The 26,792-nt window shown below is 55.8% G+C and overlaps 14 protein-coding genes and 1 non-coding gene across 15 annotated transcripts; 10 read left to right on the forward strand and 5 right to left on the reverse strand.

Annotated features, from left to right (window-relative positions):
* Positions 1-697: 697 nt before the first annotated feature.
* On the reverse strand, positions 698-1,850 carry B0H18DRAFT_318576 (uncharacterized protein). The gene is made up of 4 exons (XM_048037545.1): positions 1,643-1,850; positions 1,540-1,588; positions 1,258-1,482; positions 698-1,208 (listed from the first exon to the last, which is right to left on the reverse strand). The coding sequence occupies exons 1-4, from the start codon at positions 1,685-1,687 to the stop codon at positions 1,012-1,014; spliced, it is 516 nt and encodes a 171-aa protein (XP_047899630.1). The 5' UTR covers positions 1,688-1,850; the 3' UTR covers positions 698-1,011.
* Positions 1,851-2,471: 621 nt separating this feature from the next.
* Positions 2,472-3,445, forward strand: B0H18DRAFT_1081928 (peroxiredoxin Q; the record flags this gene model as incomplete). Its single annotated transcript, XM_048031459.1, has 6 exons — positions 2,472-2,604; positions 2,666-2,716; positions 2,783-2,880; positions 2,937-3,055; positions 3,127-3,265; positions 3,368-3,445. 6 exons carry the CDS (start codon positions 2,472-2,474, stop codon positions 3,443-3,445), a joined length of 618 nt encoding a protein of 205 aa, XP_047899631.1.
* Positions 3,446-3,516: 71 nt separating this feature from the next.
* On the reverse strand, positions 3,517-3,971 carry B0H18DRAFT_1113683 (chaperone; the record flags this gene model as incomplete). Its single annotated transcript, XM_048032992.1, has 4 exons — positions 3,517-3,542; positions 3,605-3,686; positions 3,749-3,844; positions 3,906-3,971. The coding sequence occupies 4 exons, from the start codon at positions 3,969-3,971 to the stop codon at positions 3,517-3,519; spliced, it is 270 nt and encodes an 89-aa protein (XP_047899632.1).
* A 383-nt stretch (positions 3,972-4,354) lies between these two features.
* On the forward strand, positions 4,355-5,885 carry B0H18DRAFT_1113684 (uncharacterized protein; the record flags this gene model as incomplete). The annotated part of the gene is made up of 7 exons (XM_048032993.1): positions 4,355-4,458; positions 4,510-4,602; positions 4,652-5,147; positions 5,197-5,316; positions 5,379-5,444; positions 5,497-5,629; positions 5,680-5,885. 7 exons carry the CDS (start codon positions 4,355-4,357, stop codon positions 5,883-5,885), a joined length of 1,218 nt encoding a protein of 405 aa, XP_047899633.1.
* A 288-nt stretch (positions 5,886-6,173) lies between these two features.
* B0H18DRAFT_973121 (uncharacterized protein) lies at positions 6,174-9,847 on the forward strand. The gene is made up of 15 exons (XM_048043909.1): positions 6,174-6,439; positions 6,493-6,799; positions 6,961-7,070; positions 7,125-7,148; positions 7,202-7,297; positions 7,352-7,556; positions 7,603-7,787; positions 7,844-8,155; positions 8,217-8,342; positions 8,391-8,671; positions 8,787-8,949; positions 8,982-9,017; positions 9,041-9,064; positions 9,117-9,152; positions 9,173-9,847. The coding sequence occupies exons 1-15, from the start codon at positions 6,359-6,361 to the stop codon at positions 9,362-9,364; spliced, it is 2,178 nt and encodes a 725-aa protein (XP_047899634.1). The 5' UTR covers positions 6,174-6,358; the 3' UTR covers positions 9,365-9,847.
* Positions 9,848-10,834: 987 nt separating this feature from the next.
* B0H18DRAFT_318790 (uncharacterized protein) lies at positions 10,835-12,465 on the forward strand. The gene is made up of 7 exons (XM_048037546.1): positions 10,835-11,239; positions 11,290-11,324; positions 11,377-11,560; positions 11,610-11,707; positions 11,765-11,860; positions 11,919-12,010; positions 12,068-12,465. Exons 1-7 carry the CDS (start codon positions 10,990-10,992, stop codon positions 12,327-12,329), a joined length of 1,017 nt encoding a protein of 338 aa, XP_047899635.1. The 5' UTR covers positions 10,835-10,989; the 3' UTR covers positions 12,330-12,465.
* Positions 12,466-13,257: 792 nt separating this feature from the next.
* B0H18DRAFT_1081932 (uncharacterized protein) lies at positions 13,258-15,452 on the forward strand (the record flags this gene model as incomplete). Its single annotated transcript, XM_048031460.1, has 11 exons — positions 13,258-13,471; positions 13,501-13,514; positions 13,582-13,930; positions 13,986-14,068; positions 14,119-14,264; positions 14,376-14,488; positions 14,559-14,637; positions 14,704-14,903; positions 14,979-14,983; positions 15,034-15,306; positions 15,363-15,452. 11 exons carry the CDS (start codon positions 13,258-13,260, stop codon positions 15,450-15,452), a joined length of 1,566 nt encoding a protein of 521 aa, XP_047899636.1.
* A 1,166-nt stretch (positions 15,453-16,618) lies between these two features.
* On the forward strand, positions 16,619-17,270 carry B0H18DRAFT_973138 (uncharacterized protein; the record flags this gene model as incomplete). Its single annotated transcript, XM_048043910.1, has 4 exons — positions 16,619-16,836; positions 16,885-16,988; positions 17,048-17,087; positions 17,138-17,270. Coding segments are annotated over exons 1-4 (467 nt in total), but the record flags the coding sequence as incomplete, so codon positions are not given.
* Positions 17,271-17,668: 398 nt separating this feature from the next.
* On the forward strand, positions 17,669-18,813 carry B0H18DRAFT_973140 (uncharacterized protein). The gene is made up of 7 exons (XM_048043911.1): positions 17,669-17,840; positions 17,904-17,916; positions 17,970-18,052; positions 18,105-18,180; positions 18,231-18,343; positions 18,396-18,481; positions 18,536-18,813. Exons 1-7 carry the CDS (start codon positions 17,784-17,786, stop codon positions 18,594-18,596), a joined length of 489 nt encoding a protein of 162 aa, XP_047899638.1. The 5' UTR covers positions 17,669-17,783; the 3' UTR covers positions 18,597-18,813.
* Positions 18,814-19,008: 195 nt separating this feature from the next.
* Positions 19,009-19,446, reverse strand: B0H18DRAFT_868374 (zinc knuckle-domain-containing protein; the record flags this gene model as incomplete). The annotated part of the gene is made up of 3 exons (XM_048039939.1): positions 19,009-19,096; positions 19,153-19,297; positions 19,362-19,446. 3 exons carry the CDS (start codon positions 19,444-19,446, stop codon positions 19,009-19,011), a joined length of 318 nt encoding a protein of 105 aa, XP_047899639.1.
* A 122-nt stretch (positions 19,447-19,568) lies between these two features.
* Positions 19,569-20,992, forward strand: B0H18DRAFT_950623 (uncharacterized protein; the record flags this gene model as incomplete). The annotated part of the gene is made up of 4 exons (XM_048041963.1): positions 19,569-19,592; positions 19,689-19,878; positions 19,938-20,153; positions 20,361-20,992. 4 exons carry the CDS (start codon positions 19,569-19,571, stop codon positions 20,990-20,992), a joined length of 1,062 nt encoding a protein of 353 aa, XP_047899640.1.
* On the reverse strand, positions 20,881-22,705 carry B0H18DRAFT_318936 (ectomycorrhiza-regulated esterase). Its single transcript, XM_048037547.1, has 11 exons — positions 22,405-22,705; positions 22,334-22,353; positions 22,214-22,285; positions 21,928-22,159; positions 21,866-21,875; positions 21,699-21,792; positions 21,525-21,644; positions 21,370-21,466; positions 21,172-21,301; positions 21,016-21,120; positions 20,881-20,922 (listed from the first exon to the last, which is right to left on the reverse strand). Coding segments are annotated over exons 1-10 (912 nt in total). The 5' UTR covers positions 22,540-22,705; the 3' UTR covers positions 20,881-20,922; positions 21,016-21,118.
* Positions 22,706-22,818: 113 nt separating this feature from the next.
* B0H18DRAFT_973160 (ATPase V0 complex subunit D) lies at positions 22,819-24,518 on the forward strand. Its single transcript, XM_048043912.1, has 6 exons — positions 22,819-22,863; positions 22,923-22,967; positions 22,988-23,025; positions 23,075-23,245; positions 23,299-23,477; positions 23,526-24,518. The coding sequence occupies exons 1-6, from the start codon at positions 22,843-22,845 to the stop codon at positions 24,074-24,076; spliced, it is 1,005 nt and encodes a 334-aa protein (XP_047899642.1). The 5' UTR covers positions 22,819-22,842; the 3' UTR covers positions 24,077-24,518.
* Positions 24,297-26,572, forward strand: B0H18DRAFT_1164287 (CRAL-TRIO domain-containing protein; the record flags this gene model as incomplete). The annotated part of the gene is made up of 5 exons (XM_048035829.1): positions 24,297-24,762; positions 24,814-24,892; positions 25,000-25,331; positions 25,382-26,399; positions 26,429-26,572. Exons 1-5 carry the CDS (start codon positions 24,647-24,649, stop codon positions 26,570-26,572), a joined length of 1,689 nt encoding a protein of 562 aa, XP_047899643.1. The 5' UTR covers positions 24,297-24,646.
* On the reverse strand, positions 24,305-24,404 carry B0H18DRAFT_t26. The gene has a single exon. It is a non-coding gene; the product is annotated as a tRNA-Glu (tRNA).
* Positions 26,573-26,792: the final 220 nt, after the last annotated feature.

Genomic DNA, 26,792 nt, shown 5'->3' on the forward strand with positions numbered 1-26,792 from the left:
AGCCGACCTTCGTCCCCATCTCTTCGGCCACACGGGCTGCCACAGACATCGCCGCCACACGCCGGGGCTGCGTGCAGCCGACTTTCTGGCCGTTCGCAGTGTAGCCAGCTTCGTGGAGATACTGAGGGAGCTGCGTGGTCTTTCCCGACCCAGTTTCAGCGACGACAATGAGAACCTGGTGCTCTTTGATTGCTTGTAATAGTTCGTCTCGATACGAATAGATTGGTAGAGACTTCCGTGTCTCGTCAATTGTCTGAGCTAAGAGCATACGTGAGCATACTTCCGAAATGGAGAGCTGGCGCGGACTTACCTCGTCTCTCAGCCTCCTCGATTTGCTGCTGTAGAATCCGATCTGCCTCAGATATGTTGCCTTCTCCGCCCATGTGGTCTCCATGACGAATTTGATGGTCTGGCTCTCGTCGAATACGTAGTCATACTCCTCAACAATGTCTTTCTTGTCCATCGCACCCGTCTTGAACGTGCTGTGTTTGGTCTGTGCGGCTTCCCACTGGTCGATGTCGGTCGTGAACTGATCGTCCTTGGGCTTAGCGTCCTCATACCGTTGGTAGAGCACACCCTCTTTCCGCTTCTTGTCGATCTTGCCCTGCTCCGTGATGTAGTCCTCCGGCAGCATGTAGCCCTCGTACTTGTCGTCGATTCTGAGCCTTTCTTCAACAAGGCGCAGGAGCTCCTTCTTTCGTTCGAGCTCTTGGCGCTCCCGCTTCGAGACCTTCATGCCGGCAAAGAGGGTTTCGTCGTCTGCAATTTCGCGGCGCAACAGCTCTATCCGTTGTATTTCACGTTTGGACAGGTATTCTTGCCGTGAATGTTCTCGTAGATTAGGCATGGCGCGCTCCCGTGCGTTGGAATCGTCAGCGAGCCGTCGCCGCTCAGCAGCCTCTGCGGCTGCGCCGACCGCTTTCGAGGACCTGTCCTCCACAACGCGTTTCGTCTTCTCTCGGTCCCGTTGCTTGACCCGCTCAGCGAATTCATCTCGCTCCTTCAGATCCTCTAGCCTTTGTTTCTGCTTCCGTGCCTCCTCATCCTCCGGCGTCTCCATGTCCAAGTCTTCCTCAGCTGCTCGCTCGTCATGGTAGTCTCCATCATCCGTCCTCGCCCGCTTCCTCGACTGCTCTTCCTCGTCGCTCTCCCATTCTCTTGCATCGCTCTCTCGTTTTCGCCCATGCCTCTCGCGTTTGTCCTTCGCGCTACTCCGACCTGAGGCCTTCACCCTGTCACTCTTCAGATCTGACGTACCCTGTTCAGCCTCATCATCGAGCAAAAAACCAAACTTTTGCGAATGCAGCAGCTTCGATTGTTCCTCCGCCTGCTTGCGAGCGAGATCAGAAGACTTCTTTGCCTTAGATTTGCGTGGCGCGCGCGAGAAGACTTCCTGTGCGAAGTGGTGGGCGTCGGGTGTGTCTGGTAAACCAGAAGCATTGAGCGCGGTGAAGAGAGCTTCAGGAGATTTTGAAGATGAAGCTATAGGGAGGAACTCGTGAGCTTGTGGATACGACAGGAAGTAAAGAGACGACATGCCTGACGCTACGACATAGTCGATGATGCTTCTGTCAGACACACCAAAGAACTAACATGGACTACGTGAGTACGAGCGTGAGCAGATACAATAGAATTAACACACCCGCAATGAATTGTCGCTGATGTATCGTTGGAGCTCGGAAGCCATGGTTTCAAGCGACTTGAAACGAAGACTAGGATGAGTGCTCGGGATCGACGGGGAGCATAAGCGGTCGAAGGGTGATCAGAACCAGCTCGAGAACGCCGAGTTAGTATGACAGGGGATAAGGAAGACGACTAGACGGAGTCGGAGGGATTGCCAAGAAAGCAGAACCACAACTGGCCAATCCTTCGAATTGGCATTGAGTAGAGTCGACATGACCGGGGCCGCCACACCAAGTTACGTAATCACATACCATTCCCGATATAGTAGTTCTTAGTATCGCTTGCACGCACAACTCACAAGCTGTGCGTGGTTCGACTGTGTACAGTGACTAGGGCTCATATCATCAGCTATAACGTGCACAAAACGAATGTTTATATGAGTCTCATCGAGAAGTCATAGACTTGAGGAAGAGCACATGTACATGGGTCGGCCCCGTCTGACAATCGTGACCTGCGCGTCTAGCCAGGCTGGCCTCGCACTTGCCTCGCACCATCTCGAAGCGAGTTCGCGACGAAGTCGAAGCGGCAAGGATATCCTACATAATAACCGTCGTGCGCTCTTCTTCATCCACAACCGACCGTTTCCCCTTCCTGCCGTGAAAGAAGTAATTCTCGACAACAACCCATTGTCGCACGCAGTAGTCAGGTAACGGCGATGTACTCCATTTACAGCTCTGTACTTACCTGCATTGACGCGACTTTCTCGGCCAGACTGCCACGATCCTCACAGTGCGGGAGTTGAACTGCCTCATTATCGCTGCTAGCATTGCATCCCACACGAAAGGACAATGTCTCCGAGTCATTCCCTCATTGGCAAGCCTGCGCCTCCCCTCACATTGCCCAATCACGATGGTGAGACCTACACCTTGACCCCTGGTGCAAATGGGGTGCCTATTTCTCTATTCTTTTACCCTGAATCCGGTACGAACCTCACACGCTGTTGGAGTCGTCCGAGAGGCCAGATGTGACATCCGCTATTCAGGGTCGTTCGGTTGCACCAAGGAAGCATGCAATTTCCGAGATGCTCTTGCCGGTAAATCAGCGACCAATCCGATTGCTTGGCGGTGAACTGACGACACCTTGGGAAACGAATGCACAGCCAAGGAACTCTATAAAAGAACAAAGGTGGAAATTGTTGGTGTGAGCAAGGACCCCGTTGAGAAACAGAAGGCTTTCGTGGAGAAGCAGAAGTTGACGGTGAGGAAATCACTGGCGTTCCCGTCTTATCTGATTAACAGGAAGAGCACTGTCAGTACCCTGTTCTGAGCGATGCGAATGGGGAGGCACGGAAGGCGTACCACGTAGGAAAGGGCCTCATGGGTCTCACGGATGCGCGCGTCACTTTCTTCATCGACTCCAAGGGGATCGTCCGGTGAGACACTATACTGTTCTGTTGTGATTGCTTGCGTGGCTAACCGGTGTCCGTTGCCAGTGACGTGCTAGACCGACCATCAATTACGGCGCGCATGAGAAGTTCGTCACGAAGTGGCTCGATAAGCTTGATGCGGAGGAGAAGCAGAGCGAAGCAGCTCCTATTCCAGCATCTGCGGCTGAGGACGAAGCCACCGAAGCGCAGCCCACGGTACCGATTACTGACGCAGCTCAAGCTTAGCACGTTCGCACCGACCTATACCGCTATCCGCGGGCTACGTACCGAGCTTGAGAATCAACAATGTCTACACAGGCTTGGTCTGGAAGCTTCGACACATTCGAAATGGAGGCGTTCCCGCGGATCAACATAGGTAGTGGTGGGAAAGGCTGAGCATCACTGGTGGCATTACGGTGGTGTACGATAGCAATACATAGAATGCGAGCAAACGCGCCGGCGGCAACTCATTTGTTGGTTGAGTTCATGGCGTCTGTTCACGAGTTGGAGGCGTCTCAGTTCCGCAGTCAACCCTGAGCATCGAATGCTACACACCAGCATTTTGTTCAGCAAAGCGGGCTCCTACACGCTCGGAGTGTTTGAGGAACTTGTCCGCGCAGTTCATCACGCACTGCTCCTGGATGGCGGTACCTCCGCTGTCACCAATCGGAACGCAACACAGGATCCAAGACACCTCACCTCCTTCGAGGACAGCGCCTTGCTTGTAAAGTCGTTACAGCAGGCGTTGAAGCATCGCTCCACGAGGTTGGAATACATCCGCAGGAAGTCTTGCATCTGCAGTCGCGTACACCACCGATCAGCTCGGGACACGTATGCAGTAAAAATACAAACCAACCTGCTTCTTTTCGATGACCTTAGACATGTGGGCCTGCTCGGCCGCGTTCATCTGGGAGAAGTCCATGGGGGTGCTTAGGCTGGTGGTGGACGGCGGTGGCAGACTGAAGACGGCGTCACGACTCACGGATGGCACCTCAGACACAACAGGATCACGTGACTTTCATTATATGGGGGAATGCGGGCGGAGTCAGAGACACCGGCCAGCCACAGCGAAATTGTTCTGGTATCTTGTCTTCGCTCCGCCACCCGATCTCTCTGCGCGTTCCCTGCCGAATTTCGTAGGGCTCACAGCGTTCGCGGACAAAGTTCACACGTTGCACCCAGGGTTGGGACATCAGTCCATCAAAATCAGTGGGTATAAAGAAGCCATGACCTCCCCATTCCTGTATTCCGCAATCACCCTCTCCAGCCTCGCATATTTACGCACACCTTCCAGTGTCGACCGACATGGCCATTACTATCAGAGAAGCTCTTGACAAGCTGGACGACCGTCGCGTTAGGAACATACGTCCTTTGATCCCTCCGCAGATTCTGCAGGAGGATCTCCCTCTGTGAGTCTTGTCGCGCTCATTCATATACTGTCACTCAACGACACATGGCAGGACGCTGAGCGCTGTCCAGACCGTTCTGGAAGGGCGGAAGGCCACAGAGAACATCCTTCACTCAAAGGATGATCGACTACTAGTCGTGGTGGGGTAAGTCAGGTTTATCCTTCAACGGACGCTCCTGATGACAATGCCGCAGCCCATGCTCCGTCAACAACGTCGAGTCAGCGATGGAATATGCGCGGCTGCTCCGCGCATACGCTGAGGAGGCCAAAGATGATCTCCACATCATCATGCGGGTCTACTTCGAGAAGCCCCGTACTACCGTTGGATGGAAGGGTCTCATCAACGACCCGGACATGAACGGGACTTTCCAGATAAACAGGGGACTGCGCATCGCTCGGACTCTGCTTCTTGATCTTGCGAAGCTCGGTCTTCCCGCAGGTTGCGAATTTCTGGATACCATCAGCCCGCAATACACCGCCGACCTCGTGTCCTGGGGCGCTATTGGGGCGCGAACGACCGAATCGCAGGTACACCGAGAACTCACCTCGGTTCTGTCGATGCCGACAGGGTTCAAAAACTCTACCGATGGCAGCGTTGGAATTGCTGTTGACGCTTGCAGGGCAGCCAGCCAGCCGCACGTTTTCCTGAGTGTGGGAAAGGAAGGGCTCAGCAGCATTGTAGAGACGGAGGTAACTCATCAGAAATCCAATGCATCCCCATCTGCTTACCACTTCTCAGGGCAATCCCGACGTGCATGTTATCCTCCGCGGTGGTTCGGGCGGTCCCAACTATGCTGCCGAGTACGTCCGAGATTGCGGGGTTAAACTCGCCAAAGCTGGCTTTGCGCAAAAGATTATGGTTAGTCTCGCGCTCATTCGATGTCTATTAGGTTTCTCACTAGTGAGACCCTTCCGTGTCAGATTGACTGCAGCCATGGGAATAGCCAGAAGCAGCACAAACGCCAGATTGACGTCGCAGATGACATTGTGCGTTAGTCATCCCAGAATCTGATCTATGGGCCCTCACATTCTCTCGTAGGCGCAGCAATTAGAGTCTGGGGACACGTCTGCGATGATCATGGGCGTCATGATCGAGTCTAACCTTGTGGAGGGACGCCAGGATATCCCTGTATCTGGACCCGCTGGATTGGTGTACGGCCAATCGGTGACTGGTAAGTCGTACCACCGTCAACATCGAGCAGGCGTTCTGATTGTTTCCCAGATGCATGCCTCTCATGGGACCAGACGATCCCAGCCCTGGAGCGTCTCCGTGAGGGCGTTCGTGGCCGGCGGAATTTGCTTCGCAACCGATCGAGGGGCGCAAGCGTCAGCGCCGCAAAAGTGAATGGTGCCAACGGAGTCAAGGCCAACGGGACCGTTGTACCCGAACTCACCAAGGCGAACGGTACGAATGGTGTTTCGGCCTAGATCTGTCTCGAAGCCTCAGACACGGTTGCTGCTGTATCGATATGTCATGTTAGAGTAGAACTGTTGTAGGTTACGCTGTACGCTGGAACAGAGTTGCTATACTGCATCAGTTGTCCTGGCTGCGTTGCGGTGCCGCTGTCGCCAACATGAACGGTGATACTGTGCATTGGATGGCTGGATTCAAGCTCGATTCATTGCAGAGTGAGTTGATCTGTGACCGATCTCGCGACCACGTGCATTACGCCACAACGCCTCGGTTTCGGTGGCGAGCGCCGAGCGGCACATCATAAAACTAGTAACAGCACCAAAACAGCATTGGTCCTGCTACGCACTGCAATGTCTCACTAGAGTTCACTCGCTTCCTCTGTCCTGTCATTTCTGGTTGTCTGAATCTTCTCAGAGGGCTATCGCAGAAGTCCACTCTGCGCACGCGAGTTGCCGGCTCACTAACGCCGTTGGCACGATCCCACACGATGTCTCGCGCTTCCGGATCCTTAGTTGGCCATAATTTCACTTCTTTCGATGGTGCCGTACGGTCTACGTGGAAATTATCGGTAGGGCTCAGATTGTAAGTCAATCGAATACGACTGATTTGCTTCTGACTTAGGCCTTCTACTTGATTCTCAACACGTGGAACGAATGGTTACGCGGTTTCAATGACGGCGTCCAGGACATTCGTTCCTTCTCGTCGGAGGCTTCGGTTCATCTCGTGCTGGTGGAAGTGATCAAGTTGTGTCTGAGCTTGGCATACTCCCTGTGGCAATCAAAGTGGAGACTTTCGCAGTACGCCTCCACCGGTCCGTACCACTCAGACGAAGAAGCGAATGTGGCATCAGATCCCACAGACTCTCTGAGGCTCTATTCTCATGGCCATGAGAGTCCGCGTGGATCTGTGGAAGGCATGGTTGCAATACGTCTACCGATGAGGCCGTTCACGCTCGCGCACATCTTTGCTGTCGCTGCCATGTTGGCATCTTACCAGTACAACGTAAGGTGCTGGAGGCGATTGGGGAAGGTGTTTTGGGTGTTCACACAGTGGTTTCAGGTTGCGCTTGTCTGGGGACTCACCGACCAGTTGACATGTACTTGGTTCTGTCTTGCGGAACGCTCTGCACCCTCCTTTTATCGCATCTTATGCTCCTTCAGTCATTCCCTGCAATCCAATGGCACGCCGCGATTCTCCAGGTACGTCCGAAGGCAGTGTATGCTGCGATGCTAAAGAACTCAGGAGTTACGTAGTCATGTGGGTTCCTGATGCTTCAGGTGAGCCTTCACGGCATGAGCTCGGACTCTGCCGGCAAAGTAACTCGCTGCAGATGTGGCTCGTATTGCATGTCTCTGCACATATACCCTATCCAATCTTCATCGGCGCAGTGTTCTCTCGGTCGCTATCTTCTGTGATATGCAAACACGTGCGTGCATCCCTCATTATGTACGGGCGGTGACGAACAACCAACACGCTGCAGCTTTACATCACACACGGCAGCATACCTTGGTATTCTCTGAATAATGCCCTGTTCGCATTCGGAGCCATCATCCGTCTGCTGTCTTACTCGTTCTCAGATGCAACCGAACCATTCTGGGTTGCATTGGGTTCTCATCCATTACGAACGCTCATTACGTGCGGCACAGCTGCAACAGCCGAATTATCAAGGATTGTAGCGATCTATTGTACGTGCGACTCTTCTTGGGGCCGGAGGAACACTGACAGGCGTAGACTGGGACCCTGCTACAGAAGGTATCCTATCATCGACGAGCACCGCGGTGTATGTGCTCTTTGTCAGCTCTTGGGCTGGGAACTCTTGGCTGGGAGTCGTCCTCGGTTGCTTCATCGTAATATCAGCCTGCGCCATTTATGTCTTATATCAATCGGATACAAACGACGAACAACGACATGGGAAGGTCCGCACGCTGTCACTCCATTCCTTAGCCGAATTCTAATTAATCGGTGCCAGAAGCCTTGGTTTCCCTTCCGCAGGACAGCGAGCGGCGCTGTCCTTCTGTCCGCCGTTTTCTATCTCGCCTTCACCGCGTCTCACGAGTGGGGGAGTGCGCTCCACCGGACAGGCAGGCCAACCTCTGTGGGCGACCTCGTCGTGACCTCGCCATCTAGATGCGTTCGAAGGCCGCTTGCGTCATGGACTTACTGGCCCGACGAACGCACGTTCCATGCATTTGACAATGTACTGCTCATTGTCTTCTTTAGCCATGCGAGGTACGACGCCAACCTCGACTTCTATCGGGAAGTGTACTCCCAGTTCTTTCCCAACGTGAGTGCGTTCCGTCATTACGTGCCGCAGTGAAGTCTCAGTGTCCCCAACTCCATCACAGATCGTCTTTGTCGGTCCTGGAACGCGCGAAGACAAGGGGTTCCAGCACTCGTATGACGTGCTCGTAGACTCGTACGAGTCTGACGAAGATCTCTCCGACCCAGCGTTCTACAAGATGGCAGGCAGGGTGAGACGGCACGCTTGTGTACATGGCCACGTTCTCACTGTGCTATAGATGGCGCACCACATGCTCTTCACGGCGATGAAAGAATACGACTGTTACGACGGGTACCTCTGGGCGCCTTTCGATACGCTCCTCAACGTGCCGCGCCTACAACTATTCGACCAGCGATACTTCTGGTACCACTCTCCTGCTGCGACATACGTGCCTAACCCTGCGCTGGGCGACTCAGTTGCAGGTGCCAACGCGAGCCGGCACGCACCTCCGGCGAACATATCGCCTGACCCATACCTCGACCTATCGTCAGCCTGGAAGGGATGGGTTCAGGATTGGTGGTAAGCGATTGTTTCATCGACTAGCAACGGTCGCTGATGATTTTGTCAATCACCAGGTGGGGGTGAGCACGCGGTGTTGATTCTCTCAAGATCTACTCTTACCCAGAGATCACAGTGATCCCCATGTTGGTCTCAGTGTGTGCATTCCGGCCTTCCACCGCGTCCCGCCGCCACTGCGAGAACAGCTCAGAGAGCGCTTGGACCCGTACACGAACAGCACAACCCGTCTCATAGGAGGCTCGGCCGATACGCTCTATATCCCCGGCAAGCATCGGCAAGTATTCATGGATACCTCGCGCTTTTTCTTGAGACACACTGCTTCCTCGAGATCGCGACGCCTACAGTTGTCCATCTGTCGCACCTCCCGAGGAGCCAATCCTCTTTGTTGACCATGTAAGCCCGAGCTTATCCTACTTGTAGCGTTGCTCATCTGCCTCTGCTTCAGTGGTGGATCTGGCAGCCGCCCTTCAACGCGTCTTACGTGCGTCAATGTGGGCCGAGGGATACGAAGTGGACACGTTCCACACCTTCCATTGGGGCGACCGCGATTCGACCGGGGCCTGGCGTGGCAATCCCGCACATATAGCGGATGTGCGCGCGCTGTTGGGAGAGTCTGCGCGGCGCCAGGGCGTTGAGTGGCCTTGGACTAGCACAGTTCCGGTCACTGCCGGAACGCCGAGGTCGACGCCATGAGACACGAGGACTTCTAGTTTGCAAGACCGGGCTGGACCGTGGACGTTATCTTCATTTCGAACCTCGAACACATGGACCACTATCGTATACCACACGCTAGATGAATACTTTCGTTCAAACCATTTCTATCTCTATTTCTAACACTGCTAACTACCGATAGTACTTATGACTACGGGACAGATGGCAAATAATCATATGCACGAAGAAACTCTATTGGGCACATGTGGTGTGCTCGGCGTCCGGGTGATGGCAGAAACGCAGAAGGTCGCTGTGACCCGTGTATGGCCGATGCTCGCCTTCGTTGTTGTGCAAGTGTCGTGAGTGGTAGTCGGACTAGACCATCACCAGACACTCCGCAGAACTCAGTTCATATTGACTGGTAACTGGTACCTCGGCTGAAGCATCCACTGCGTGTGCAATCATCCCACCTTTTTTGTATGTTTCATTGTCTTCGAATGGCGACCCTATGCTGCTGCAGACGCATGTACGCGCATCAGATCAGACCTGGATGGTGACACCATCGAGAGAGATGCAGTTCCCAAGACTACTGTCAGTTGCCATCTACAGCATGGCCAGCCTGAGGTACAGTTGCACATAGGAGGAGGATAGGAGATCTCACATTCGGGCAGGTCGTGCTATGGCCGGAGATCGTCAGGGCAGACGACCCAGACGACCCCACAAGGGCCGAGCGGGAGGACCTTTCAAGCAAACAAGCCATCAAATTCGATCGCTTGCGACAGAGCACGCTCAAATCCGATCGTGAACGAACTGGGTCTGATCAGTGGATGCTCTCCGGCTGGTGGACTGCTCGAAACGGCCAGGCTGCCAATCAGTACACTACTTACGCCTGGCGTGTTCCCATTGCAAGCCATGCGCGCAGCCACCCAGTACAGCCACCTTCAGCCACCTACGTCTCCGAATCTGACTGACTGTCCACCGCTGAACGGTTTCAGCAATGTCGCAGACTCTCAACACATCTAAAAGACGAGGGAAGGTGGACTGACAGGCAGGCGTACCTGGCGACTCCTGTGACTAGATTTGAATATTGGATATTGAGGTCCAGGAGCGGGTGTACTATTCCTCCCGTCGATCGTTGTAGTACCAACTTATCCTCAGGCACTGCCGCATACGCAAAGTTGAGGGGTGGTCCTGGTGGGAATGTGGCCCAAATATCCAAGTAGCATCGCAGTTTGGCTGCATCCGAGCTGAGCAGTGTTCGGCATCAGGCCACTGGCAGATAGATCGCACAAGGTTCGAGGCGGAAACTTTGTCCACACCGGTGCACGCGATAGTACGGGCTTGCCCGACTGAGATGGGCGCCGGGGCTGCGCAGGCAACCGAGACGTCTGCGTGCACATCATCTCGTTGCAGGGCTGCGACGCGGGCAACAGCGACAGGAGGGCCTCTGGAGTAGGAGATCCCGAGAGCAGCGATACAAGGAACTAGAAAAGACTGCATCAGCTCGCTGATATGATGTGTGGTCGGCGGCTGTATGAAGCACCGCCTGGTCGGACTGTAGCCGCCCAGATACTGGCTAGCCTTGTATATACCCCGCCATCGCTTTCCCCTCCTACGGGCTTCCCTCCTTTCCATCTTGACGACGTCCACCGTCCCCGGCCGCCACGATGTCCGACAACTCGACCAACTCGACGGGTAGCGACAACGGCACCGTCACCCTTCCTGCGTCCCTCGACCTCCCGCCCCACCTGAGCGCGCAGAAGTACTTCTTCGTCTGCACGCTTACCGTCGCGGCATGGGACGTCCTTGTCCTTACGCCCCGGACATGGCGACTCATGAAGAGTCGCGGCTGGCCGCTCCTCAAGCTCATCTACTACTTCCTGCGGGTCTACGTGCCGATTGAGTTCACCATCGTCGGTACGTCCTCCGGTCGCCGGCCGCATGACTGGGCTTATCTTGGGTTCCAGGTATTGCTTTCTTCGACACCAACTGGTCTCTCGATGTAAGCAGACATCCTTCGATCGCATGGGTAGTCGGAATTGACCCTGCTGCAGCGCTGTTCCAAGTTCTACCTCTTTGAGCCGATCTGCACCGCCATTCTTCTTGCAATCACCTCCTTCGTCCATGTTTACCGTGTCCACGCTATCTACGACAAAGACAGGTCCATACTCTATGGCATGGGCGGTCTCTACGCCGTTCAGATCGTCGTAACGGCCATTTGCTGCGGCTTCTACCGGGGTACGCACGTCGCCCCCGTCTCACTATGTGCTCACAGCGGGCTATGCAGTGACACCGCTCCGGGAGGGCCAAGGCTGCATTGCTGAGCCGAAGCACATATGGGTTGGCATCTACTGGCTGTCTGCGACGCTCCTCTACACCGCTTCGGTGAGCCCGGCGATGATGAATCCGGAGATGTATCACACTGATCATGATGCCGCCCAGCTGGTTTTGGCTGTCATGCGGTCATACAGGTCATACAAGGCAAAATCCAACAACCTTTGGAAGCTCATGCTCCGTGATGGTCTCAACCTGTACATGGTGAGCGGTCTCGGTGATTGGTTCTACACAACAGATGCTGACGAATGTGGTGCATCAGTCTGTTTGGCTGGTCAACATGGTCAACATGCTGTTCTGGTTCATCATCAAGCCAACGGGCCCCGAGGACCCCATCCGCACCATCGTCAGCAGGTAGATTATCACGTCCAACTGTCCTACCAACGTTTGATTGACCACGGTCTATTTCAGCATGGCTGCCGTCCTCACGGCATCCATGACCATGCGCATCATCCTTGCGGTCCGTGGGCCGCTCACAAATGGCGGTCGCTACGCGGGGTCGAAGCAGTCGCCGCGCGCTCGAATGGCACCGTGCGCTCGCGCGGGCCCACCGGTCAGGGCACGAACCCGGTGCTGTCCGTCCAGCAGGTGCAGCCCGCGACGTACACCGTCCCGCTCGGCACGGAGGCCAAGAACACCGACTGGACGGGCGAGGACGGCAAGAGCAGCGTGAACGAGGGCGAGAAGGGCGGCATCTACACCATCGAGCCCCCCGTCGCCGATGACGTCCACACGGACGACGCGGTCAGGATCGCGATCAGCACCGAGATTCACGAGCAATACCCGAGGGAGAAGTAGAGGTGTGTATTGGTAGGTGACCGAGTGCTTCTTGGGCTGTTGTGCTGTGTGTTTTGATAGTCGGTGGTCGGTGGCTTCATCTATACTTGCTTCATCGTCGTCCATGTCCGTATGTGTACGATTTAGGCTGTATTTATCTAGTGTTTGATTTTTGTGCGTTACCAATGTCGCTCTCTAATGCGCACACTGCATAGCTAGCGTGGCTATAGATCGTTATTTTTCCTGCAAGCTTGTGTCATCTGGGGATGTCGCCGCCGTTGTATGTAATAGTGTTCATCGTGGAGTCATATACTTAGATCGCCGACCTCGCTGTGCCTGAGACCGCACAGGCACTCCGAGCGTCCGCCGTCCCCGCTCGGCTTGGTCGCGGTGTCATAGGTGACAGCGAATCGCGATGTCGAACGTTGTCTGCAGAATCAAGTGCAGACTGCTGTATTTCGTTCAACGCCTGGATTCTAGTCAGCCCATATACAGTACTGCCATACTTGCCGGCGCGACAGCCGCTCACCACTGGTCAACTGCTCTGCGAACCGTGTCACAAGGCCACTCGGCAACTCTCGTGCTATCTGGCAGCCGTGCTTCACCAGGTTGTGCACTTGCGCGTTCTTCTCATCCCGGCATGTGCGCACAGAACCGGCAAATTTGCCCGGTGCAGCGCCGCACGGGGAGGAATCACTGCATGCACCCATGGCCAAGTCGACCTATTATATATGACCCAGAATAGCCGTGTCCAGTGTTGCTCAGGCTGCTCTTCCGACTCGACTGTGTCCAGCCGCAGCCTTCGGTGACAGCTAGGATTCAGGATGGTCTTCAAGTCGCCGTTCCCCGAGGTGCCGCCCCTGCCTGACCAGAACGTGCACGACTTCATATTCAACTCGGGGCGGATCCCGGAGAAGGACTACGTCCTCCATATCGACGGCCTGACGGGGGAGAAGCGGACGCGTTCCGAGTTCGTCGAGAGGGTGCGGACTGCTGCTACGGCATTATGCCAACCTCATCCCAGAGGTCCCGGGATCGGTGGGGAGCGAAAATCGTTGGCATCCTAGGTCATAACTCACTGGTGAGTCTCCGGCTATGGCTCAGGAGAAGTGAGAGACAATGGGTACTAAACATGAACACGACACCAGGACTATATAGTCCTCGTTCATTCGCTTCTCGTGCTCGCGACTCCGCTTGCACTCCTGTCTGCCTATGCAACCGCCTATGAGCTAGCCTACGCCATACGCACGTCCAAGGCGACATGCCTTTTCGTCGGACCCGACCTATTTCCTGTCGCGCTTCAAGCAGCCCGGGAGGTTGGCCTGCCGGAAGAGCGAATATATGTACTCAGCGGACACATCAAGGGGAAGAAGAGTTTGGCGGATTTCATTGACGAGACCCGCGAACGACGGACGCCTGCGGTACCCGTGAGGCCAGCTACCAAAGACACACTGGCCTACCTTGTGTTCTCCAGCGGCACAACGGGGCTGCCAAAAGGCATGTGCATCGACTGTCCTTGCGCTCCCAGATTAATATTCATAGCATCCTGAAGCCGTCATGGTTACGCACGGGAACATCGCTGTTTCGTATATGCAGAACGACATCTGTCTCAAGGCGGTTGGTCTGCCTACGCCAGTAAGTGCACGAGCAATCCGCATCTCACCCGTAAGCCTTATATATCGTAGCCAGTTCCCCCAGTGGGGCTCGCATTTCTGCCGTACTATCACACTTACGGCCTGCATATGATCTGCCTGCGTGGGCTCTGGGCTCCTGTGACATTCGTTGTCATCCCAAAGTGGGACGCGAACCTCGTCCTCAGACTCATCCCGAAGTGCGTCCATCCAACGTCGTCACTTACCCCTGCATCCTGACACACACCTCAGATACCGCGTGAAATCCTATATATGATCCCTCCGCGCTGCACCAGCTCGCGTACCACAAGTTGCTGCGCCGGAGGATTTCGCTACGTCATGTCGATCGTCTCCGGCGCCGCACATCTGCCTCCTAAGCTCGCGGAGTTCTTTAGGAAGGCGATAAGAGCGGGGCCCGATTCGTGTATGCTGAAGGTAGTCGTCTGCCCTTTGAGCTGCCCGAGTGTAACCTGGCTGATGCCCGACGTGAACAGGGTTTGGGATGTCAGAGGTGGTGAGTCGAGGCCAGCAGCACTCGAGGTTAACTTGGAGCTCAACCATCCTAGACGATCAGTGCGACTCGCCAACCATCACCTACCATGTTCGACGGTCGAATACCCGCGGTGCTGGGCTCTGCAGGCTCCTGCTGCCCAGCATGGAAGGCAAGATCGTGAAGGAAGATGGATTGAGGCGGCGTGAACGAGGCGGGCGAGCTGTGGTGAAAGGAGGGAACGTCGTCCCTGGCTACTGGGGCAACGACAAAGCGACGCGAGAGACGTTCTCGGATGGCTGGTTGAAGACCGGCGACCAGTTCAAGGTGGACGAACTCGGCAGACTTAGTGCGTGTCTACTCCGACTGGTCGTCTACAGCCAAGAACTAACTATCTTGCTGCTACTTAGTTTTGTTGAACGAGCCAAGGTGCGACCACGCTTCTCTGCATCTACTTGCTGTCTCACCTCCCTTCTCAGGACACCCTCAAGGTCTCGGGTTCGCAGGTCGCGCCTACAGAGATCGAAGCGCTCCTCATGGCACACCCGGAGGGCCTCATCCAGGACGCATGTGTCGCAGGCGTGTCTGGTGGACGGACGTCAGACGAGAAGGTCCCGCGTGCATGGGTAGTCCTCAGCGACAGCGGCCGCAGAATAGGGTCCCGCGAGGTCGTCCAGAAGCTGGAGGAGTGGACGAAGAAGAACCTGAGCAAGTACAAGTGGTTGAGAGCAGGGATTGATACTGTGGATGAGGTGGGATGTGTTGTCGACTTGAAGAGAGCTGCGCTGACGATAGTGTGGATGCCAAGATACCGAAGTCGCCCACGGGGAAGGTGCTCCGCCGTGTGCTGCAAGACCGTCACGAGAGCGAACAGCGCAAGCCTCTTGCGAGGTTATGATCATGTGTCTAGCATCACGGCGTACTGTGCGCTTTGTCGTCGTTCGGGCTCTACTCGAGTCTGCGGATCATTCCTGTGTTAGAGCGAGTTACTCTCATAATCATATATCCTCAGGCTGAGACTGTCCAGGGATTTTCTTGTATACTACGACTTCTCATGATAACCCACGATGTCTTGACGCATGCTGTCCTCGCGCGGCATGCACTATGTATACTAGTCCAGAGTTCCAGACAATATTACCAGGCGATGATGTGCCATGCGAGTACGATCACCTGACTGTCGCGCATCGCGACTGTCGGCGACGTCGCGGACGACGCGCCTGAAACATTGGCGCTGTATGAATCATAGTACTTTCGGAGCCCCTCGCTTATGGCTAGCTCGAGATCCATGCAACGACTGAAGATATAAGCTCACGGTACATACCCTCTTCCGTACCTGCAGAAACTTCCACCTGCTTGCATGCCTTCAGATTTTATCCGTATAGCGTGAGTTCGACCCGGCTGGGAGAGACCTATTCTTACTCACATCATGACCAGGGCTCTCATGCTGTTGTACTCGGCGATGATAGAAAACGAGGACGAGGACCACAGTACTGACGAGGAGCGCTTTAGTGAAGAGGAGAGGACTGGGATGAAGAGCCGTCTACCTCGTCAGCCCGGAAGCGGAACATGACGAAGTGGGCCCCGACGGCGACGAAGATGAGCAGGACGATGACAACGAAGACGAAGACGAACCGGCGCAGAAGCGCACGCGGGTAGAGGATAACGCTGTGGTCCGGCACCGTAACATGGTGCGCAGAGCGGCCCGTCCTCACAACACGTTGACGTCGTCCTCGCACAGTCACCTGGACCCACCTTCACCAGGTCGACCTGACCCTTACCAGACGCTCCCACCTCCCAGTGACCATTGGATCCAATTGCGCCTCCAGCTATGTCGCTTCAAGGGCGTGTATCGCATCGTCCGCTTTCCGCTGACTACACCTTTGCGACGCTGTACAAGTTCCTCATGTTCAGCTTCGGATGGTCCGGCGATCATCTGCACGAGTTCAACGTCCTCAGTAACATTGAGATGTACGCGACGCGTCCCGGCGAGATCAAGAAGTGGTCGCAGCCGCTCCCAGAGCAGCCAGACCCCGACGACCATGAGGCGTATATGCAGTGGACGTATCGCTACTTCCGCGACAAGGATCCCATAATGCGAATCGTCCCGTGGTCGGTGCGCGGCGGGCGCGGCCGAGGCTTTGAAGTCGAGGAGTTCACGCAGGTGTTGGAAGACCATACAACCACCCTGGGTGATGTCTGGAACAAGACGACAAGGAAAAACGCCGCCAAAGGAGAGTGCAGGAACAAGGATATCGCCATTAAGTTCGTTTACGACTTCGGAGGTGAGACTAATTCGTGCTCAGTTGTGGCAAGGGCTGATGGTCGCGGAGATGAATGGGAGGTCCACATATCCATTGATTGTACGAAGGACGGTCACTACATGTTTCATGGCGAGCCAAGAGATTATCCGGAGGTCATGGTCGCCAAAGGAGCGGTGAGGAGGCTTGGACCCTGTGCTACCAGATTGTCTTCATTGACGACCGGACGACATAGCCTCCTATCGAACATGCAAGCGACCTTCTTCCTGGAGTGCGTGTACACATTACGGAGATCCCTGTGACAGTGACTTACCGCGAGCTCCAGGAGGTTGCAAACAAGAAGAAAGTCTCCCTCTTCTGTTCAAACTGCACTTTCGCCCATTTGTCGCCGGAAAGGTGGGGTCAGTGACACGCAAGACAGAATTGGCCATCTACAACATCGAAGAGGACGAGGCGTCGTGAGGCCGCCCGGGAAGCGCAACGTTGAGGTACTTGCATGCCTAAACAGCCTGCCAACGCCATACGTTGTTAGTCACACCTTTGTTGTCCGGTTCCGATTTATATGCTACCGCGCATTGCTTACCTAGGGGAGCTCGCTGTAATGTCCTCATAATGTAGTCTTCGATCCGTTGACCTGCCGTAGTTACGGCGAATGACGCTGCTAGAGCCTAGCACTGTTGGACGGTCCAATTGGACCTCCTCAAGTTCGCCGCGTAGAGGTAGTGCTGGAACGAATGGCACGGTACTGGCAACAAGAGTCAAGACTGAGTCAGTACTGAGTGTCCAAGAGCAACAGTTCGCGACCCGGAGTCACAGAACGAGCAAGAGCGGCTGATTCGCAACGGACGTTGAACGCCACACGAGTTTCCATTTCCGGATACCCACTGTAACAGCCACTACACCTTGCCGAAGCGACAAGCAGGCTCTCTCATCTACCCTCACTTCACCCGTCATCTCTCCTTCCCGCCGTCATGTCGGTCTGTCCGCCATATGCGCCGTTCTTTGGCTTTGCAGGAGTCGCCTCGTCGGTGAGTATATGTGGCTGTTGACGACATTGAAGGCACGTAATGACGTCCTCTGCGCGGCCGTAGATGATATTCAGCAGTAAGTGCTGCGCTGCTCGGAGAATAATACTGGACTTATTGACCTGTCGCTAGCTGTTGGGGCAGCGTATGGCACCTCAAAATCTGGCATTGGTATCGCGGGATTGGGGACGTTCAAGCCTGAGCTCATCATGAAGGTACGTCGCAGTGTATACGTTAGCCTGGACGTACGCTGACTTTGAGGCGCAGTCTCTGATACCTGTCGTCATGTCTGGTATTATCGCTGTGTACGGGCTTGTAGTGTCCGTGCTCATTGCAGGAGGATGTGAGTTTGAGGGCCACCGCTGTTTACTTGTCACTGACACGTTCACCAAGTGACACCTACCGACTATTCTCTATTCGCTGGATTCGTTCACCTAGGTGCCGGGCTTTCATGTGGTTTCACGGGTCTGGCAGCAGGCTACGCGATCGGCTATGTGGGCGACTCGGTGTGTGACAGTCTAATTCTCCTAAGTTCACTTTGCTGAAGCATATGCACAGTGCGTGCGGGCGTACGTGTACGAGTCAAAGGTCTTCGTGACCATGGTGCTCATTCTCATTTTCGGAGAGGTGCTGGGTCTGTACGGGTACGTGCTAATGTATACACCGTCATCGAGCTCTCGTGCTAACATGAGCCCCAGACTGATCGTTGCTTTGATCATGAACTCGGCAGCGACAGAGGCAGGGGCGTGTACATACTAATCATCTCGACGCTGCATCGTGATATCCGGAATACACTACACTAAACTATGAACCGCCCTTGTCTGAGACGGGATTGAACATACAAATCGACGGTTACCAGCAGTCACATCAACGAATGTGAGGACGTTCAGTCGTATCGCCTTCTGACCCTGCTAGGGCTCCGACTGTCGCTTCTGGCTCGAGGTTTCTTACCTCTCCTTCCCCTCGACCGGCTGCGTGACGATGAGCCGGAGTCTGAGCCTGAGTGACTGGAGGCAGAGGCAGAGTCCGAACCGGAGCTCGAGTCTGTATCAGAGTCCGAGTCCGAATCGCTGTCACTGCCGGATGAATCAGAGCCTGAGCTCGACGAGGACCTGCGAAAGGTTGCTTAACACGGCTTGCTGGTGAACATGACGGGTTGGGGAGGTGCTGCTTACCGGCTTCGCTTCTTCTTGCCGTCCTCAGTGCCCTTGGCTCTCTCCTTTTCTTTCGCCTCCAAGATACGGTTCGCGGTGCCACTCCTGCCATGCTGCATAAGAAAACATAGCTGACTGCAACCTGTTACGAAGCTGCGCACTTGTTCTTGAATTCCTCGGGAACCTCGACGGACGGCTTCCCGTCCGCTTTCAGCTTGGCAAGGACGCGCGGGTTCTCGAGCTGCTGCGTCCGAGATGGGCGGGAGATGTACGGCCGAGAACCTTTGCATTCATACGTGAAGTGTCCTAGTCACGGATAAACATCAACAAGACTTCTCGACCGCGACAATGTCGCAGACTAGGTGCACACCTGTACCGAGGCATTTCTGACAGATAGTAGAGGAGGTAGGACGAGGGGCGTTCGCCGAGCGGCGGTGGGGAGCGAACTTGGACATGTCTAGAGAAAGAATCCGTGGGATGTGCGCTATATAATGCGTCTTAAAAGGGTCCGTATAAAACACACGTCCGCGCCCAAGGAATCAGGAGGAACGCAAACTGCAGAGCCGAGAGACGAACGATGGACCTGGTGGCGGAAGGAGAGGTGCGTGAGCGCCCGCGTCATCCGACGCGACCGTGTTTGGACCCTTTGAGCCCGCTCTCTTTCCTCGACCACCACCCTGCACCCTCAACCGACCAGCCCTCTAGCCTCACATCTCTGAGCTTAGACATGGGTGGTAATGCTTTCAAACAGATCGTCCCTAACGCTACCTTCCCGCGGATGTCTCCGACGACCTACAAGTCTCTCAAGGCCACGCTCCTTCCTCGCATCCAGGGACTCTACGAACTAGTGGCCGTGCCGCCTGAAACACCAGAGAAAGCTGATCATGGTGATCTCGACTTCGTCGTCGCGTACCCGCGCGGCGATCGCATGTTGGATCGCGTGAAGGATGCTCTCAATGCTGTCCACAGCCTGCCGCAGGAGGGCAGGGGACGAGCAACTTCGCAGTTCTCGCAGATGCGTTGAAACTCGACGTGGGCGAGGACCAGATGGGTTTATCCTCTGATGGACTGCAGAATACGTACTTCCAGGTGGACGTGAATGTGTGCGCCGACAGGGAAGACTGGCAGCGCACGGTATTTCTGCACTCTTACGGCGATACGGGTATGATCTTGGGTGTGATTGGACGAGGCGTAGGCGTGTCTCTCGGCGTGCTTGGGCTGAAGTGTGTTTCCTCTCGTCAACTCCGCATCTGTAATCCTGAAGATACATCCAACGTACAGCTTTCAAATCCTCTCCAACCAATCCCCCAATCTCTTTAACCTCTCTTCATCTCTGTCACACATCCTCGAGTTCTATGGCCTCTCACAGGCCAGGCTGGAAGCGGGTTCACCACCCAGCGTGAAGTGTTCGAATGGGTGGCCACCTCCCGCCTCTTCGATGCGCGCAGTGTGGCGCCGTCCGAGCAGACACATGCACGCGGGAAGAAGCGACGCGAGCCGCGCTCGATGTACCAGAGCTTCCTCGAGTACGCACGCGAGCGCGCAGATGACCCCGCGTACGCGCCGCCCCGAGAGACGATCACGCAGGACGATGTGCTCCGCTTCTTTGGGAAAGACGCGGAGCACGCCGCCCTCCTTCGCGCGTCTCGGATCAAGCAGAACGCCAAGGAGGTGTTCTCGGGCAGAGTGATTGAGGGCTGGATCGGCATGCGAGGGCTGCCGGTCAAGTGGGTCATGGACGTGGCGCGGGAGCGATTGAACGAAACGCACGATGGCGGTCAGCTCGTCGCGCTGGACCGGGAGCCAGGGCATGAAGCTGAGGCTGCCTTGCTCTCCATCACGCACTGGGAGGTGGCGCTGTTCGAGATGTCCCTCGAGGAGGTGCAGAAGTTTGTGATGGACATCAAGGCAGAGATGGAGGAATCGGGAACCTTCGAATTGAATTGGCAGCGGGAGGATGCGAGGAAAGCAGAAAAACGCAATGTTAAGCCGGAGCAGTAAGCCCGCTAGAGACCGTACCCAACAGTGCTGTATTCTTTCCAATACCTTGTACAATATCAATATGAGGATTACGACAGGCAGCGTCGATCGCTTGTAGTTCCCGCGGATGGGTACGCAAGGTTTCAGCTCTAGGATGCACTCAGCAAATAGGAAGCACCTTGAATGGATGTGTGACTTACAGAGAGATGATTTCGGAGGCAGCTGATCGATATCATGTCTGACTCCAGTGTGCCATATACCTGTCTTGAGCGTCTTGTGCTCTAGCATATCTAGCCATTCGAGAACAGTATCGACCACTTCGTCGGAGCGCTGTGAGGACATGCAGAGGTATCAGCTTCCACGGATTCGATACGAAGATGGTGCGCTAAAGAACGCACCCCGGTGAAGTTGTGATCAGCCTCTTCTACTATGGCCAGATTATGTGTCCCAGGAGACCTCGCTCCCAGGATCTTTGCGTATATGAAGGCGTCGTATCTGTTGTACACATGGCGAATGAGCCCACTGACGGTCTCGCGCTCAGTAAGATGCGTACGGAGGCACAACCGCGTCCTTCAGCCCGTGGATCGTCAACACGTCAATGGCAGCCGGGAAGCGGTCCCAGACAATAGAGGTGTCCAGCGACGCAAACTCGTGATGGTCTTGGATAGTTACTCTTGAAGGCCGTGATCAAATCTCGCACAAATTCGTAGTGAACAGAAAGAGTTACTTCATGCTGACCGGCTGACGCGCTACCACGGCTTTGACCTCGTAGTATCCCTGCCTCTCGAGCTGCGCCTTGATCTCGGGCTTGTTTGTCTGATCTGAACGACCCTCACACATTAAGACGACGAACGACCCAACGAGGCTTTTCGCGGAGATTGTAGACACACTTACCATACATTTTCTACGGGAGGACGTATGAAACAACACCAGACATATTGGAAAATCGCACGCACATGCAACCTGTACCGCCCGCTCACGTTGACGACCCCGCGCACGCTGCCCGCCTCTTCCTTGGGATATCGGCTGAGCCAGACTATACCCACCACGCTCCCGCGCGAGTGCCCAATGATGGTGTCAATCACGTAGCCGTACTCGCGCACCAGGTACCGGACAACGATGTGTAGATCCTGGATATCGTCTTCAATCCCGCCGAGGCGTAGGGTGCCTGGCGTTTCGAAGTTGCCACTGCATCCCAGAGGTTCAATTGTGATGAGGACGATTGGGACGTATGTCACATACCGGAAGTCGAATCGGAAAGAGTCCATTGGCAGCCTGAGAGCAAGACGCTTCTGGAAGAGATAATCCTTATGTCTACATGCCAGTCAATGTCTGTCTCGGAGTCGGGCACAAGGCATCTACCCCAGCGACCCATGGAGGATCTAGTAGCATATTGTCAGTCGTGCGTCTCAATCGCGGACATGACAACTGACTAAAGCAATCCGACGTCCCTGCGTCGGCTCATATGGTTCGAGCTGCTCGAGGACTCCCACTATCGAGCAGTTCTCTGCATGGGGGTGCGGTATAAAGAGCTTCGTAGTCTTCTCAGATGTGACTTGTTTACCCATGTCGAAGAGCTGTCCTGGTCCAACTTCAAGCCGTTATGCACCTAGCAAGCCCAGAGAGAACTAATAGTGATTCTAGTAGAGATTGGCACAGATGAGCACGGGGCTGCACGCCCGCGTAATCTGTGATTCGGACATGGACGCGGCTGCCCATGACTGCTTTCAGCTGCTTTCCGACGTGCTGCCCGAGCCAATCGCCGAGGCTGGGAGTCCGCGCCGATCCTAGCGTGGGAATGTCTCCCCGATCCGTCGCCAGCCAGGTCAGGCGTCTCTCGTACCACAGCAGCATTCACCAGGAGCGGTGCAATGGAGGCCCTCTTCTTCAATGTGCGTCCGCTCCTGTCCAGAACTCGCTTGGTGCGCAACTGACGCAAGTCGCTTTGTAGGTAAACAACGGGTTCCTCGAGGGGATTGTCAGGGGTTACAAGGCGGTCTCCTCACCCAGAACCAGTACAGCAACCTCACGCAATGCGAGACCATTGAGGGTGCGTGTGTCATAGCCTGGCGGACTGCAGGAGGATGAATCGTTGCATTATAGACTTAGGACACAGCTTTCTGCTACGGACTATGGCAACTTCCTCGCGAACGAGCCGCTGCCCATCTCGACGTCAACCATTGCCGACAAGGCAACGCAAGTGCTCGTCGACCAGTTCAACTTCCTGCGCAGCAATGCTGTCGCTCCTCTGTCCAAGTTCTTCGATTACATCACGTAGGATGCGCCACGGTGTACTGGGATCTATGACTGACGTTGAACCGCTGCAGGTATGCGTACATGATTGACAACGTCATCTTGCTCATTACCGGCACGCTACACGAGCGCAATACCCAAGAGCTGCTGGAACGTTGCCATCCATTAGGCGTGTTTGAGACACTCCCTGCCCTCTGTGTCGCCACGAACGTGGAGGAACTCTACCGCACTGCCCTCATTGAGACTCCTCTCGGTATGTCTCCTACCAGTCATGCTGCCAGCGGCTGCTGACTGTCCGCAGCACCCTACTTCCGGGAGTGCTTCAGTGCCGCGGACCTCGACGACCTCAACATTGAGATTATCCGTAACACGCTCTACAAGGCCTACCTCGAAGACTTCCACGCCTTCTGCGACACCATTGGCGGACCGACGGCGGAGGTAATGCAGCGTATCCTCGCCTTCGAGGCGGACCGCCGCAGCATTAACATCACTATCAACTCCTTTGGCACCGAGCTCTCGAAGGAGCGTCGCGCGAAGCTCTTCCCGTCCATCGGCCGCCTCTTTCCCGCAGGCAATAACGCGCTCGCGCGCGCAGAAGACTTCGAGCAGGTCCGGCAGGGGTGCGAGGGCGTCATGGAGTACCGCGCGTTCTTCGAGAGCGCCCCGGGGTCGCGCGGGCGGGCACAAAACGGGAACGACAGCCAGGCGTACCTCTTGGGCGACAGCGCGGACGGGCTGGGCGACTCGAGCGGCGCCGCAGAGCTGGAGGACCGCTTCTTCGCGCACGAGGTGCACCTGAACAAGCTCGCGTTCCTACAGCAGTTCCAGTACGGTGTGTTCTACGCATACTGAAGCTGAAGGAGCAGGAGATCCGGAGTTTGACGTGGATTGCGGAGTGTATCGCGCAGGATGCGAGGGACAGGATACAGGACTACATCGCTACGTTTTAGCTAGTTGTAAGTAGTTGCAGTATCATGATTCAATGACTTTTGGGTTCAGACTATACAGTATTGCATGAAGACTCTCGGTACAACTGTCATCATGATCGAGCATGCACAAAAACATGCTGCCTGCAGATGACTCCGATACGGGGAATCGAACCCCGAGCTACCGCGATCTGAAGAGGATACGAGGACATGCATATGAAAGGCGGTAATGTTAGCCGTTACACCATATCGGACAATTCAGGCGTTCCGCTGGCTCTGAGAGGTGTGGCGAGGTTATGGTCTGCTGATGTCAGTTCGGGAGTGGGCAGAGTTGACGTGCAGGCGATGACATGCGCGCCGGTGTAGATGGTCATCCACGCGCTCCTCCGGCGTCCGCTCCGTCTCTGCCAGCCCTGGCTCTTCGCCCGGCTCATAAGACCCACCTCCAACTGCCGCCCACCATCCCAGCTCTGTCCGGAGAGCACACCCACCTACCATGGCCCCGCCCACAGAGAAGCAGGCAGAGATCCTCAAGCAGTTCCGCGAGCACCTCGAGGAACAGGATCTCATTCATGACAGCGACAACATCGGCACGGACGACGCTACGCTGCTGTAAGTGATCCGCAATGCGTTCTGGGTCATGCTAACGCGATCCCCGTGCAGACGCTTCCTGCGAGCGCGGCAGTTTGACGTGAAGGCGGCGACCACGATGTGGGAGAACTGCCAGAACTGGCGAAATACAGTGGAGGGCATCGGAATGACGAGCTGTACCGCGACTGGACCCATACGATGTGCGTGCCTCCATCCCCCACACACAGACCGATCCACCTGACGCGCCGCCCCGCGCAGTACCCCGAACGCCCCGCGGTGTTCGAGTGCTGGCCGCTCTGGTTCCACAAGACGGACAAGAAGGGTCGTCCACTTAACATCCACCACTTCGGCGGGATCAACATGCCCGAACTCTACAAGCACATCACGCCCGAGAGGTTCTGGCAACATCGTCGTCAACGCGGAGTCGCTCACCCGCGAGGTCTCCCCGCGTCCGCGCGCGCGGCGGGCCACCAGATCGACGGGACGTTCGTCATCGTCGATCTCAAAGGATTCGGCCTGAGCCAATTCTGGCAGATGAAGAACCTCGCGCGGGACTCGTTTCAGATTTCCCAAGACTACTTTCCCGAGACGTGTGTTCCCCCATTCTCTGACACCCAGTTAGCTGCTAACGGTGTGCTAGGATGGCGCAGCTTGCGATCATCAACGCACCCGCGTCGTTCACGACCATCTGGAGCTTCATCAAGCCCTGGCTCGCGAAGGAGACTCTCGCCAAGATCGACATCCTCGGCACAAACTATCAGGACGTCCTCCTCGAGCAGATCGCCGCCGAGAACCTGCCCGAGAGCCTCGGTGGGACATGTACATGCGCGGAAGCTGGCGGGTGCAAGCTGAGCAACGCCGGTCCGTGGATGCAGCACCGCAAGATCCGAAGAGAGAAGTGGTTGCGGGGCGAGCGGACGCGAATGGGGCTGGGCATGGAGGGCGAGGACGAGGACGACGGGGTGAGGGGGATTGGAAGCGATGAGCAGACGAAGGCCGCTACGAACCAGCTGGAGAAGCAGGCGGAGGCTGTAGCTACGGCCGGACAGACCGCGGATAAGGAGCCTGCGGAAGTCCCGCCTGAGGTCGTGCAGAACCCACAGGAACGTCTGCAGAGCTTCGCGGCGCCCGAGCCTTCGCTCCCAGCCAACACAGCTACGTACGAGAAATCGACGGAGGTCGTTGCAGAACAGGATACTGCGCTCAAGCCCGCTTCGCCGCCAGCCCTCTCGCCCTCGGCGTCAGCGTCCTCATCCTCTGCATCCTCGTCGTCCTTCCAGTCCGCACGCTCTTCCTTCGGGAGTACCGACACATTGGGGAGCGCCGGCGGGCACAGCACGAAGACGGGGACGAGCGCGGTAACGGGGACGAGCACGTCGACGACGGAGACGGGCGTGAGCCGGGATAGCCAGGGAAAGTCCAAGCACTCCAGCATCCGGAAGAAGCTCAAGAAGCCACTGGAGAAGCTCGGCCTGGGCAGCCTCGCCGCGCGCGCAAACGGCGAGGAGGGTTCGTTGGTTGGGAGCTCGGTGAGCCGCGGGACGTCGGCGGATGGGACACGGTCGCTGTTCAGACGGAGTCGCCAACCGAGTGCGGTGCCTGCGGATGAGGACGCGAGTCGTGGATCTTCGCTGGATGCTGGGCCGTCTCCGGCGCAAGTAAATGGGGCCACGTCGTCGCCATGCAGAGTCCGGAAGATGCACCTGCGTCGACTGACACAGAACCGCCGTCGAGTGCCCTGTCGGCGAAGAGCGCCAAGTCTGTGCAAGAGATCTACGAGCACCATCCTGAGACGAGGGTCCCCCAGATGGGCGACTTCGTCCAAGCATGACGGGCAAGTGCATGATTGAAGAAGTCGGACCATGTGTATTGATCTCTGTGTTTGTCTCCTGTCTTGTCCGTCACTGTCTGATTAGTTATCGCCATGCAGTCTTTAGATCACATGAACTGAAGCTTGTAGCATTAGGTCACATCGTAGCATACCACGCTGTAATCGGAAACGGAATCATATCTCTTCTTGAATTCTCCACCGACCTTTGTGGACTTGGAGC

The sequence above is a fragment of the Fomitopsis serialis genome (assembly GCF_022376445.1).
Source record: "Fomitopsis serialis strain Sig1Antser10 chromosome Unknown B0H18scaffold_3, whole genome shotgun sequence".
NCBI classification, from domain to species: Eukaryota; Fungi; Basidiomycota; class Agaricomycetes; order Polyporales; family Fomitopsidaceae; genus Fomitopsis; species Fomitopsis serialis.